The sequence below is a fragment of the Piliocolobus tephrosceles genome, chromosome 5 (assembly GCF_002776525.5).
Source record: "Piliocolobus tephrosceles isolate RC106 chromosome 5, ASM277652v3, whole genome shotgun sequence".
In the NCBI taxonomy this organism is placed as follows: domain Eukaryota; kingdom Metazoa; phylum Chordata; class Mammalia; order Primates; family Cercopithecidae; genus Piliocolobus; species Piliocolobus tephrosceles.
The window spans coordinates 153,037,148-153,050,297 of NC_045438.1; the positions used below are offsets into that span (position 1 = coordinate 153,037,148).

At 51.4% G+C, this 13,150-nt stretch overlaps 1 protein-coding gene across 5 annotated transcripts in view; it reads right to left on the bottom strand.

The window, feature by feature from the left end:
- JARID2 (jumonji and AT-rich interaction domain containing 2) overlaps window positions 1-13,150 on the bottom strand; it is a 277,840-nt gene that overhangs the window by 21,178 nt on the left and 243,512 nt on the right. For all 5 annotated transcript variants that reach the window (XM_023209817.2, XM_023209821.2, XM_023209819.2 and 2 more), the window contains 2 exons: window positions 4,572-5,610; window positions 623-1,125 (listed from right to left, as the gene is read on the bottom strand). In XM_023209817.2, coding sequence (XP_023065585.1) covers window positions 623-1,125; window positions 4,572-5,610 — 1,542 coding nt within the window. The remainder of the gene's footprint in view (window positions 1-622; window positions 1,126-4,571; window positions 5,611-13,150) is intronic.

Below are 13,150 nucleotides of genomic sequence, written 5' to 3' on the forward strand. Positions count from 1 at the left end.
GCTGGCAGTGAGGTGAGCAGATGGAAATGAGGAGGCAGAGAAAACAAGCGAGCAGCGTCCACTGAGGGTCCAGCCAGTGAAAAGTTCAGCTGGGTTTGGGCAGCTGTCAAGTACCAGGATGAGACAGAACTGGGGATGCAGGGATGCAGGGGAAACGAAGCACGCAGCCCAGGTACTTATCCCTGGCACATCCTTGCATGCAACACGCACACGCAAGCCAGTTAATGAAAAGGAAACCCGAGGCCCTGGGCGGGCAGGAATAGACTCGTGGTGTCTTCGTGGAGTGGACTTTCCCTCCCTCACCGGGTCTCTTGCTGCCCCACCTTGCATCAATGTTCCATCAATGCACCCAGAAGGCCCTCACTAGGTTCCTTGATATTGGACTTCCCAGGCTCTACAACCATGAGCCAATACATTTCCGTTCATTACGAATTCCCCAGTCTGTAGTATTTCAGCAGCACAAGTGGACTAAGTCAACACCCTCACCCAGCACAGGGGCCCGCCCCCTCCTTCATCACACCGGGGAGCCAGAGAATGCGCCCACTGCACAGCATGCCCCACTTCCTCTCTCATTCCTCCCGCACTCCTGCAGTGGGGTTGGCTGCTCTACGGAGGCCCCTACCTTATAGATGCACTTGTGGAAGTCACTGAGGACGCCTTTGTCCTCCTCCTCCTCCTTGATCACTTCTTTTTCCTGAGCGAAGAGTCGCCGCCGGCCGGTCTTCAGCTGGGCCTGGCCCACCTCCTTGAGCTTGCTGCGGAAGCCGTTCCTGGGGGCCACGCCATGGATGAGCCCATTCTTGGGCTCGAAGCGGGGCAGAGGGTGGAACTTGTGGTGGTCATTCTCTGTGTGGCCTTCCAGCGGTCCCTTGCGCTTCTCCAGGATCTCCTTCTCCATCAGCACTTCCTTCTCCAGCCGCCGGTGCTCCTCGGGGGACAGGGAGTCGTAGGAGAGCAGGTACTGGCAGTAGGCCTCCTGCAGCTTGGCCAGCCGGTCCTGGGCAGTTCTGGGGATGCGCAGCATGTCTGCTAGTTTGTTCCATTTTTTGAGGTCAGTCACTTGCTGCATTCCGCCCATCTCATTAATCAGCCGGAAAAAGCAGGCCAGGTCGAGCTCGCAGCCCCCTGGGACGGCGAAGGGGATAAAACGGGACAGTCAGTGAAAGGGACACAAACAAGATGTTCCTCATTCAACCTGTAATTCTTGAACTCCTACTATGAGCCAGGACTCTGACAGGCTCTGGGGAGACAGCGGCGAACAGTAGGCTTCCAGTCTACAGAGAGCAGGGCGTTACATAATGGTGGGTCACGGCTATCTGCTACGGCCACATGGAACAAGGGACTACCATTTTAGGTGGGGAGCATCTGAAGAGGCAGCATTTAAGCTGGGGCTTGGCTGGAAGAGGAAGCGAGCTAGCCAAACAGACATACAGGGAGGAACATCCCAGTGTGCCATGTACTGGCACATGCCTTCTCACATGGAGGCAGGTGTCATGAGAAGACCAGCTCCCCAGTGAGGAGCGGGCAGCGGCCCTGGCTGCACCCACAGCCCAGCGTCACCTGGAATAGCTTTGACACATACTTGCTACCAACTCCCAAATCCCCTTCTGAAACTCCCAACACCCACCCACCCACTCACTCCACCCATCCACCCACTCACTCACACAAAGTTAGTTTATTTTCAATCCCGCCGGATTTCCAGAGCAAAGAGCAACACCCACATGAGGACACAGGGCAGTACATCTGCGCCTTAGCCTCATCCCTCGCCCATCCAGACAGTGGCTGCTTCTCAGTGCGTCAGCTGGTGCTCAGCGCCCTTCCTGATCAGGTCACAGAGCAGCGCAAATGCGCATGAACCCTGGACAGGTTTTAATGCACGCCCAGTGGCTTTTCTAGATGGGAATGGAAAAAGCAACCTCCGTCGGGCCAAATAAAGAAAGGGGGGCGGGAGGGATTTTCCAAAATAATCATCAACAAAATGCTAAACAAAGTATAAATTAATAACATTTTAAATCTTTAGAGTGTGAGGATATATTGTTTTTAAGTAATATTGTTTTTAAGTAATAAAAGGCAAAGTGTGCATGGATCCAGTCCAGGCAGGGTCCCTGCACACACCGAGCATGGCCGGACCCACCAGGTGAAGCGTCTGAACCACCTCGGCAGACAGAGCACACACAAGAGAGCGAGTTCCCGGCACATCAGCAAGACCAAGGATGGGGACACAGAGCCTGAATTCCACGCACACTAAATGGCAGGACAGTGGGCTGATGTGGTTGTGGAGAACAGGGGGGTGGGGGTAACATCAATGAGGAAACTGTCCCCAGCCTTGACAGGAGGGACCTGAGACTCTACAACTCACTCCAGGTCCCACAGACTCCCAGAGTCACAGGTGGGACTCAAAGTGGGTCTCTGGTTGACAATCGGGAGTTCTTCCCTCGAGGGCAGGTGGGCCTGGTCTCAACTTACAGAGGTAGGCACCAAAACCAGACCCCAACCAGAACAAGTCCTCCGCCGTACACGTGACTCAGAACATGGGTCGGAGAAGGGAGGAAATCCATACTTTCATATTTCACTCTAAGTAGATTATAATACAGGAGCACCTGAAAATCATACAGTGCTTGCAAGAATTCTTCATGGAATCCTCACCCACTGCAATCATTCCCATTCAGGGCCTTGAGGCTGCTACATGGCCAAGCCCCTTCCCCACCCAACTCCCACCAGTGGCACAGCGGCTCCCTGGCGTCTACGGTGCAAGTGAACCTGCACAGAGGCAGAAGGCACATCCGCTGGGGTGGATTTCAGGCCATTACTTCAAAGTTATTAAGTTTCTACCACTGCCAGATGGCTGAGCTCAGACCCCCAGCCCTGAGGTCTTGCTGGGTCGTAAGCAAGTCAGTACCCCTCGGACAGAATGTCAGACGCCTTAGACTTCTGGGAGACGGCAACAAGCACAGCACAGCACAGGGAGGCACAGTATGGCTTCTGCGCTAGGGTACGAGAGTCAAGGGTAAAGAAAAACCTACTCTAAACAAAAGGGGCTGTCGCTACGATGTCAAGTGTGCTCTCGAGGCTCCATCATCCACCTAGCAGAGTACGGAAACTCAGAATGCTTCCCTCCTGTCTGCAGGTCTCCAAAGGCAGGAGGACTCAGTGCGGTCCCATCAATGACTCAGTCACCCTGTGTCCCAAGCAGTCAGGGGGCGTGGTCAGCGGGTGTGGGTGCACGCGCGTGCAGAGTCTGCTCCCTGCACTGCTGCCTATCACGTGCCATTCCCAACAGCAGAGCACAAACCAAGAACTCTTGCAAGTTAAGGTGACTGTTACTCAGGCATCAGCCCTGCTGAGGGGAAGCACAAAACCTCCATCCTGCCTGGAAGCCTATCTTGCTGCCAAATCCCTGACACTTAAATGATGGCTACATGTCTCCATGCCTTTGAAAATTCAGTATCTCCAAAATGGAGGTGTGGCCTGTTTCCTCCCATGGGTCTAGACTAATGGGGGTTGCAACCTTACCTGGATGCACCTCACGCCACAGAACCCACTTAGCCTTAACAGGGCAAGTTCATTCTCGCCCTGTGTCCCCAGTGCCAGGACTCAAGAGAGGATGACAGGGAAGGAGAGCTACAGGGGAATCCAAGAGGAGGCTCTGCCTGCAACCCACCCCGAGGAGCAAGGGTCTGCATGACAGCCCAAATGTGCATTCGCTAAGGATCCACTGTGACAAGTTTGCAACAGCCCCAGCCAGAGCTGCACCCGGTCTCAGAAAAAATGTCAACAGATCCCCTGACCTGTGGCCTTGACAACATTGCCAGAGAAACTGAAGCTCAAGGAAAAACAAAGAGGAAGAAGAGACAAGGCTGAGCAGGATAAAAAATGGCCTGCAGGACCCTAGAGGGCTATGGGCTGCATGGTGAACCCTCCAAATTCATATGTTGAAGCCCTGACCCCCAGTACCTCAGGACATGAATGAATCTGGAGACAGGGTCTTCAAAGGGGTAATTATGCTACAATGAGGTCAGTAGGATGGGCCCTAATCCAAAGACACAGACACACACAAAGATAGGACCCTGTGAGGACACAGGGAGAAAACAGCCATCCACAAGCCAAGGAGGGAGGCCCTGGGAGAAACCAACCCTGCCGGCCCCTAGACCTTGGGCCTCCAGCCTCCAGAACTGTGAGGAATGTCTGTTGTCAGTCCAACAGTCGGTGGCACTTTGCAGTGGCAGTCTAGCAGAATCCAGAGGGGCAGCATTCCCCACTGACCCCCTGGCCCCTGCTCTGACTCCAGCAGTTGTGGGTAGAAGTTGACAGCCCAGGGGAAGCAAGGGGCCCACCCCAGATCCAAGCTCAATACCATTCTTGTCCTGCCACCAACGCCCAGGACCCGGGAAGAAGGGCTGCAGGGGGAATGAGCTGAGAAGCCCACTACTCCCGAGACAGGGGAGCCGAACTGGAGCTTCTGCAAGGGAAGAGAACGTGAAGACTGTGAGGGAACTGCAGGGATCTGGGGTGGGCGGGCAGGCAGGCAGGCAGGCAGGCAGGGACCCCCCCACCCCCCAGCCCAGACCTACCTATGAGCGGGAGCTCGTCCATGGTGATGCCCTGAGATTTGAGGTGCTTCTTGATGCAGGCCAGCCGCTGCACGTTGGGGCCCCAGCGCCGGCCCAGCTTGTGGATGTGCTGAATCTGCGTGACAAACCGCATCTCGTCGTTGAGCTTGCACTCGGGCCGCCAGTCCGGAGGGGGGATCACCCTGCACATCCCAAACTTCTCCACCTGAGCGCGGACCGACTCGATGTAGATGAGAGGGTCGTGGAACTCCTTGGCAGAGGGCCTGAGGACGGGGATCTCGTCCATGGCCGCCCACCCGGCCTTGCCGCCGCCCTTCTCGGCCTTGCCCGAGTCCTGCGGCTTGTGCACGGACTCCGGTTGCGAGGTAGAACGATTTTCACAGGAGGCGCCGTCCGCCTTGCCATGTGCTTGTCTGCCTGGCGCGCTCTTCCCGGCCGTGGCCCGCTTCGGCCGATTCCTCTCCAGACTGCGCTCCGGCACTTCCTTCTTCACGTGTCCATTCAGCAGCCCTTTCTCGGCCGGGGCCTTCTTACCAGGGCCTTCCGCGGGGCCAGCCGCCCCTTTCATCTTCTTGGGGGGCGACTGCGGCTTCTCCGCCTGGTGTGCCTCTTCCAGTCTCCTCTTGGAGTTCCGCAGCCCCTCCCGCAGCTGCAGGCCCTCCCGCAGCTGCCGCCCCCCAACCTCCTTAGTGCATGACTTTGGGTTCAACCTGCCACTGACCTTGAGGCCATTGACGGCGGGCCCGGTGGACTTGGACGCCCCCCCGAGGGATAGCACCTGTTTGCGGGTTTTTGCATTGCTACTTTCAGTTTTCCCTGAGATTGTGTGGTTGACAGCGGAACTGGGCTTGTGGTGATTGGGTTTGGTGTCCTTGACCAGTTCTCTCTTGGCTTTGGTGTATGTGACAGCCCCCTTCGTCACCGTGGCAGTGTACTTCACAGTTTTGGATGGTGAAGGTCTGACCTCGCGCATCTTTTTGGCACTGGTTGCACCTGCACCCAGAGATGACATTCGAGTGACTCCGTTTACCTTAGAAACCTGTGGAGCAGCAGAAGCAGAGGCGGAAAAAAACGCAGAATTAGTACCTGCCACGAAAACGACTGGCCCACCCGTGAGAAAGGGCCCTGGGTGCTGGGGATGAACAGAACCAGCAGCCTGTTTGTGATAAGAAGAGATATGGAAATACCAGCAAAGAGAAGCAAAATACACATCCAAGAATTAAGCAGCGATGTCCACTTTCAGAATCCACTCTACACCTATCCTTCTTCACAAAAGTATGCAGCCTGCCCCACGCACTTCCTAGCCGGGTTTCCCGTATTTTCACGTTCCCATGGCTCTTCCAGGAAATCTGGTGTTTCACAATGAAGACCTCCCCACGTGCCACACAATCACCTGTCCTGAGCTTCGAAGAGGTGATGACAGCAAGATCCTACTTCCTTGGGGGAAGTGGAGACAGACACACACACATATCCCTGTTCCAAGAAAAGTCATGTCTGCTATTTCTGTGCTCCACATAGCAGCACGACCTGCCCACAGGATTTAGAAATCTATGTGGCTAAAAAAAGAAGGAAAACAAAAATACTATGGAAGGAAAAGAACAGCGGTACCCATGTGGTTTGGCTCCGGGTGGCAGAGGTGTGGCTGCAATCTGTCAGCAGCTGCCGTCTGCTTTCCTTGTGGAGACAAGCCCTGGACAGGGCCAGGCTGGATGGAAGAGGGATGCCCCGACCTCACTGGTGAGCAACACATCCCAACCCCCGTCCCCCGTCTGCACACGTGCTTCCTATATTTTCCCACCCTTTACAAACTGTCCACATATTTTCCCACCCCGGACAAACTTTCCATTGGGTTCTATGGGACCTGGGCAAACAGAGGCAGTCTTACAGCTTGGACGCCATGGTAATCCTGGGACACACAAATGTCACAGAAAATGGGGAGCGACAATGGCAGACACCAGAAATGCACAGGCTTCAAACAAGAATGATGAAGGGACCCCAATGGGCTGCTGCCGGACATGTGGTTTTGAGGAGATGTCTTCTCCGTGTCACAATGTAGCCACCGCCCCGTCACTTAACAACTTGGGCATTACTTTTCATCTATGATATGAGGTTAAAGTCAGGGACTTCAGGGTTTTATAGCCACCACCATCTCCAAAGGAAGAAGCCTAAAAATCACACAATTACTGAGAAACACAGAACAGAAACACAAGCCCCCTCGTCTCCCCAACAGCCCCTGAGAGGAAGATGCCAGGGTTGGGGGAGCCTGCACTTCCTGGTCAGGAGAGCTGGCCTCACGCAGTGATGGCCAAGAGGGCACTGAAACACCAGTGCCACCACAAGGCTGTGTAGACTGCCCTCACATGGGGACGAAGGTCCCCAGATGGCAGGTAACGAGTCTTAGTGACCTTTGTACTAAACCTAGGCCTGGCCCAGGAATAAGCAGTTACCTTAAGTGGGGGTGGGGCGTGGGATGAAACTTCCCAAAGGCATCCAAACCAGTGGCTCCCAGCATCCCTTGGAGGGCTGATGTAAACAGATCACTGGGCCCTACCCGCACAGTGTCCAAGTCAGAGGGTCTGGGATGGGGCTGAGAATGTGCGTTTCTAACCAGGTCCCAGGTGATGCTGTGTGCTGACCTGGGGACCGCGCTAGGAAGCACTGAATGAGGTATCAGTGAAGTTTATAAAAATTGAAAAAGAAAGAAGCCACTAAGACCTGTATTTCTCTATATGCCACCAGTTAAATACAGTCCAAACAAGGCCACAAATTCTTGGTAGGACACCATCCCTTAGAAGCCAGCCCCAGGGAGACCTCACTCTTGGAGCCAGGATCACAGGCCCCATGAAGAGGCAGAAGGGAAGGCCCAGCAATCACACTCTGGCTCCTAAACCACGAGTCACCCTATAAAAAAAACTGGGACTGCCAGACAGGGTCTGGAATAAATAATGGGAAACCCTTTTGGAGAGGAAAAAAGCACCTGGCAATGATAAATTTAAAATAGACTTACAAAATCAGGGGTAAGGACAGACAGAAATATTCCGTGGTAAGTGCCATTAATCTGCAAGAGGAGGTATAGTGAGGAATGCAAATCTCTTAGTTTTAATTGTTCTTTCAAATGCTTCCACTAAAACCAAAACAAGACAAAACATTTAGAAAAACAAAAGCAAACAGTAAACTCCAGCTGGGGCTGATCTTTATTTCCAGCACCAAAGCTGGGGGGCGGGGGTGGGGTCAGGAACCTCAGTGAAGGGCTGTATCTCGGGTTCAGACAGTGGAAGACAACACCTCTACAGTTGGCTCAGTCTCCTTTTAACCTGTAGGGGTGCAGTCTGTTGCAACCCTATTCCCAGCACGAGAGTCTCCTTAAGGAGACTGACTACACGATGCGGCTTCATCTCTTCCTACAGATGGGGAACCACCAGTCAAAATGGCAAACTCCAGACGGTGCCAGACATAACCAACTCCTGTGAGGTTCAGGTGTCAGCCACCACTACTTGCTGAGGTTTAGAGTTCAGTGTTTTCCAAACCTGGCACCCCTAAAACCCTTGGGGGAGCTTTAAATAATGTAAAGCCCTTCCCTCTAGATTCTGTACTAATTGGTGTTTAAAAGCCCCAGATGGCTGTGTTCCTGCAAATCCATGGACCCTGCCCTTCCCTAACACCCCTGTGCAAATGCTACCCAGAGTGCTATGTCTCTCATACGCTATCTAAGAGTGTAGGGCCTTTGGTTCCATCCATTCTGGCTTCTCGGGGGCACCTGAGTTCATGGCTAGCAATGCTACAGGGAAGTAAATTTTCTACACAGCTGAATTCTATATATCACTATCTTCAATGGCAAAAGGAATACCTTATTTCCATCTTTCTGAAAACCTAAATACTGAATTATTGGCAAGGTGTACATTCAAATAACTTGCTTTATAAGAAAATGAGTTGCACTATTTTCCTTCTTACTATTATAACAGTTATCTTCAACAGTATCCACCCAGATATCACACACGCATGCCCATGTAACAAGCTCAAAGACTAGATGCATCTCACCCATAACACAAAACAGTGAAGTTCAAACAAATAAATGACAAAGACTGAAAAGGGCAAGTGTTACTGGTTGTCTTCCCCCTCGACACCCAGAGGGTCCGTGTTGTATGCCCACCACGAGAGGCCACAGGGGAACTGACAAGCTAACACGGGAAGCAGTCTGCCCCCTCAAGCTGCTCCATGTGTCCTAAAAGGGAGAAATAAAACAGAACCAACAACTCAGACAGCACCACCATTGTGGGGAAACCCGGCACCCACCAATCTAACAAAAAGATACCTCTTTTCTTGGCCTGGACTTGTCTCTAAGGAGCCAACGCTTAATCAGTACAAAAGAAAACAAAAGAATGGAGGAAGACATTGTCTTACCTTGCTACCGAAGGTCTCCCCCCACCCACCTCTATCTGTATCAATTAAAACCACACAACCCCAGTTATGCAGCCAGTGCACTACAAGGAAGGTCACAGCTGCACGTCCTGAGGGATTCCACGTAAGAGCACACACAAGAAGTCATCTGAGCTCACTGAGGAATTAGCGCCGTGGTGGGCTACAGCAGGGCCCTCCACTGAATGACAATACATTTCAGCTGAGCGGCGCTTGAAGCTGCTCCTTCTCTCAGCTCTGTTGTGGATTTCTGGCTTCTCAGCCCGTTGCCCCCTACCCCCAACCCAGCTCTGGAGAAAGTGAGGTGTCTGCAGCGTGTGCTCCTTGACCACAGCCATCCGTCGCTTGTATCTTTGATCCCAGGCACACGGCCATGAGGTATTAGAGCAACCCCTCCTAGTCATAAAAGAATGGTTTCAATTTAACAAGCAAGGTTGAGAGCATTTTCAAGTTACATTCAGCCAGATGAGTACTTGCAACAATACCTCATTCTTCTTGCAGAAGGGATATAAGGTGAGAGATATGAAAGCCTGGGACCTCAAACGTTCCTACCTTTGTTTTTAATAATGGAAATTTCATCTTAAAAACTGTACCCAGTCCACACTCTGTGTGCTTGCTTTAAGAATATAAAATCCCTCCCCTCCACCCTTATTGGTTTTTCTCCACCTCGCCATCGACACACACAATATTTAAATCAACTCAATATGATGACAGATGAAAAGGAGAAACATGCAGTTCCAAGGCAGAGCAGAAGATGAGAAATGACTCCGATGTTTTTGGTTAACTAAGCAAAAATGTTGTAGTCGCTCAAGATTACGATGCTGTCCTCAGTTCAACCTCGGATTCACTGGCACGCTCTTCTTTCCCACGAGAGGGAGCCGTTGAGCCGAGGCCTCTGCCAGCCTTTCAAAACAGAGCCAGAGCCCAGAGAGAGAAACAGTTGGTGGCTGGGTATAGTTCATTTGCACTTTCAAACTTGAATCAAAAACAAAGAGCCTAAACAGAAGCGAAATGCACTGGACAGACAGTGAGTTGTGGAAAGGAAGGAGCTCAACACTGACCGCAGCAGCACATGGGCAGGAGCCTTCTATCCAAGGCCAAGGGGAATATGCTCTAAAGAGATGCTTGGGTTCTATGGAAATCTAGATGCACCTATAACTTCTCCTCCCATTGAAGGCAATGTAACTGAGTCACAAATACCACACCACCAGCAAGTGCAGTTCAAATGACAAAATGATGTCATGAGAAGAAAACTTTAAACATTTTTTAAAACTAATACGATTTTCTAGGTTTCCTTCTCGACAGTCGTATTTTCCAGAACTTTAAAAGAATATTCTCAATTCCTTGGCCCTCTCTGACTCTTACCAGGGCAGGAGTTTTCTGCAACGTCCGTCCATTTTCATATGAAAACCTCTTCAGTGACAGTGGCCTAGCTCAGTGTAAGGTCCTGCAAAACCCGCGGGATGAGCCAGTTGATCATTTTCTTCTCACACTCAGCCTCAGCATAAGAAATGAGAATCACATGTGGCCACATCTGGTGCAATATCCTGGCTTAAAACCACACAGACTTCTACACAAGTACAAAACCTGCTCATGACTCTCTTGGAAAACTAATACTTCAAAACCCTTGCTAGGAATAAAGCTCGTTTGTTGCACCATCCTAAACTTCTTACTTTCTGTCACCGCATGTAAGCAGATGTACTACTGCAGGAAAGCAGCAGAAAAACACCATTTGCTCCTTGGTGAGACCCTTTACCAGACAACCAAATTATTACCCAGGGGCAATCTCAGCCCCTTGACGACTGCAATGTTTTACAGGCACATGCATTCCATGACAAAGACAGCTCATTTGGTATTATCGAGAGTAAACAGTCGGTCAGAGCCCTCTCACCAAGAAAAAGGTGTAGGTGAAGTATGCACTGGTGTGTTCTAACTCTCGGGTTCTAGGGACTCCATACATTGCACACACTATCAGACAGCATTACCCAGTACGCAGGAGGGGAAGTGGTTTTAGACTCGGCAGACAGGTGTGTGCCCCCACACAGTTCATTAGAGCAAGCAGGGCAAAGGGACTTCTCAGCAGCACCCCCTAAAAATTATATCCCTCCACATTTCATACAATCTCATTTATGCTTTTAAGCTGAACAATAACCAAAAAAATCCCTAAATATCATATTTGAAATGAAAGATCAGAGTATCCTCTGGGCCCACATCTTTCATGCAGTTGAAAAGATGAAAGGTCACAGTCTAATCATTTGCATGAAGCAGTCACAAGGGAATCTACAATTTGCTTTTATTGCCCTTATTTTCAGAGTATTTAACTAATAGGATCTGGAGTTTGAAAATTTTCCTTTTATTTCTCACAATGTCCCTGTGCAAGGAGTTGGTAAGACTGGCTCCAAAGGAATAACAGGGCCCAGGAAGGTTAAATATCACATCTCAAGACCCATTGAAGGTCACGGTCACAGCCAAATTACAATCTGGAGCCATGGGTCACCCCATCTGCGCTGGTTAGACTGGAACAGGGAGGCAGGAGGAGAGGGAAGAGGGAGAAAGTGGGGAAAGGGTGACAGGAGAGGACCCCTGCCCTGCATGAGCATATGGCGCTACCTGCAAGGACTCTACCCTGAGCCCTGGAAGCAGCTGAGATTCCCGCACTAACTCAGAGGACAGAGGCCTGCTGTGTGAGGGGCACCCCGGGGCCTCTTTCCTGCACCTCAGATCCTGCACAGGGAACAGGTCGCATGAACATGCCATGGAGCATGGCGGCAGGCAGGGCCATCCCAGGCTAAGGCGGTACTTGCTGTTCCTCCTCAGCTCTTTACGCTGTCCAACTGTGCTAATTCCTCTCATCCCCTTACAAAGGGAAACCTTGAACTGAATGAAGGGCAAGTGCTGAGAGTGAGCTCTGACCAGCTGAGACGACAGGCGTATCCCACGCATCCCCGTCTGTGACCGCGCAACAGGGTGTGTGCACCCATGTCTGTCCGTGCATGAGAATGTGAACAGTCACATGTACATGACTCAGGTCCTCTGCTACCCTTCATTCCTGCCTCGCCATCCCGAGGATGGGTTCTCAGGGCAGAAAGGCAAGATCTGGAAGCTCACCTGGATATGGCCTCAAGTTCTGATGTGGCCCATTGGAATTTTACCACAAGTAAACTCAAAAAACTCAAAAAAGCAAAGTGGGATGAATAGAAGATAAACAAAAACAAACCATCAACTTAACCCTACTCTAGGATCCTGGGAAAACAGACAGGATGCAGTCACATGGTGTAATCACTGTCTTTCTTTCTCTCTGGGTTGCTTCTAATTCTGTTCTCTTTCATGAGCAAAAACCTTAGGTTGGAGTGTTCTGTACACGTCTCCATCAGACCAACAGCATTAGGAACAGGATAGGAGTGAAGAATCACAGACCCAAGACCAAAGCTCGGTGCATCCCTGGGCTTTGTGCCTCCAGTGCTGACAATCGGGGGTCCAATGGTTGAGAGACGCCAGGTGAGCGCATGATGTGGCCCAATTCCACACCGTGGCTGTTGCCTCTGGGAAAACTGAGGTCTGTTTTGGCAACAGTGGCCAGTGATGAATACGTGCTAGGTGTGTGTGGACTGTGAAAACATCTATGTGGTGATGATTCTTGCCATGCCCACCTCCCCACCAACTGCATACTATTTGCGAGGTAAAGGTTCACGTGCGCATGCACGCATACCTGTCTGCCTGTGTGTGACTACAGTCACATGTTCACATTCAGCGAGAAATATCCACAACATCACGAAGAATGAGAAAGACCACCTCCACCACAAGATGAAGCCGAGTATGTTCACACCACAATAACCATGGACACAATGACCACGTTAGTCACTCTGCAACACGGCCAGCCAGGACATCCCTCTGTCCCCTCTCCAACCTCCTCTGAAGCTACTTTAAGGATCACAGCCTCCAGTTTTTCTGGGGAAGATTTTAACACTGTGTGTCTAACTCTGTGAGGAAAGCTGTCAATGATCCCATGACTCAGCGGATGTTAAAATGGAGTGGGGAACAGGAGCACCAGGAATCAGTGAACTGCCACCTGTCCGGGGGACAAGCCCTCAGCTGTGTGCACGCAGGAAGCTGCCTCCATCCCCACTACTCATCCCTAGGGTTGTGAGAAATCACTATCCAGG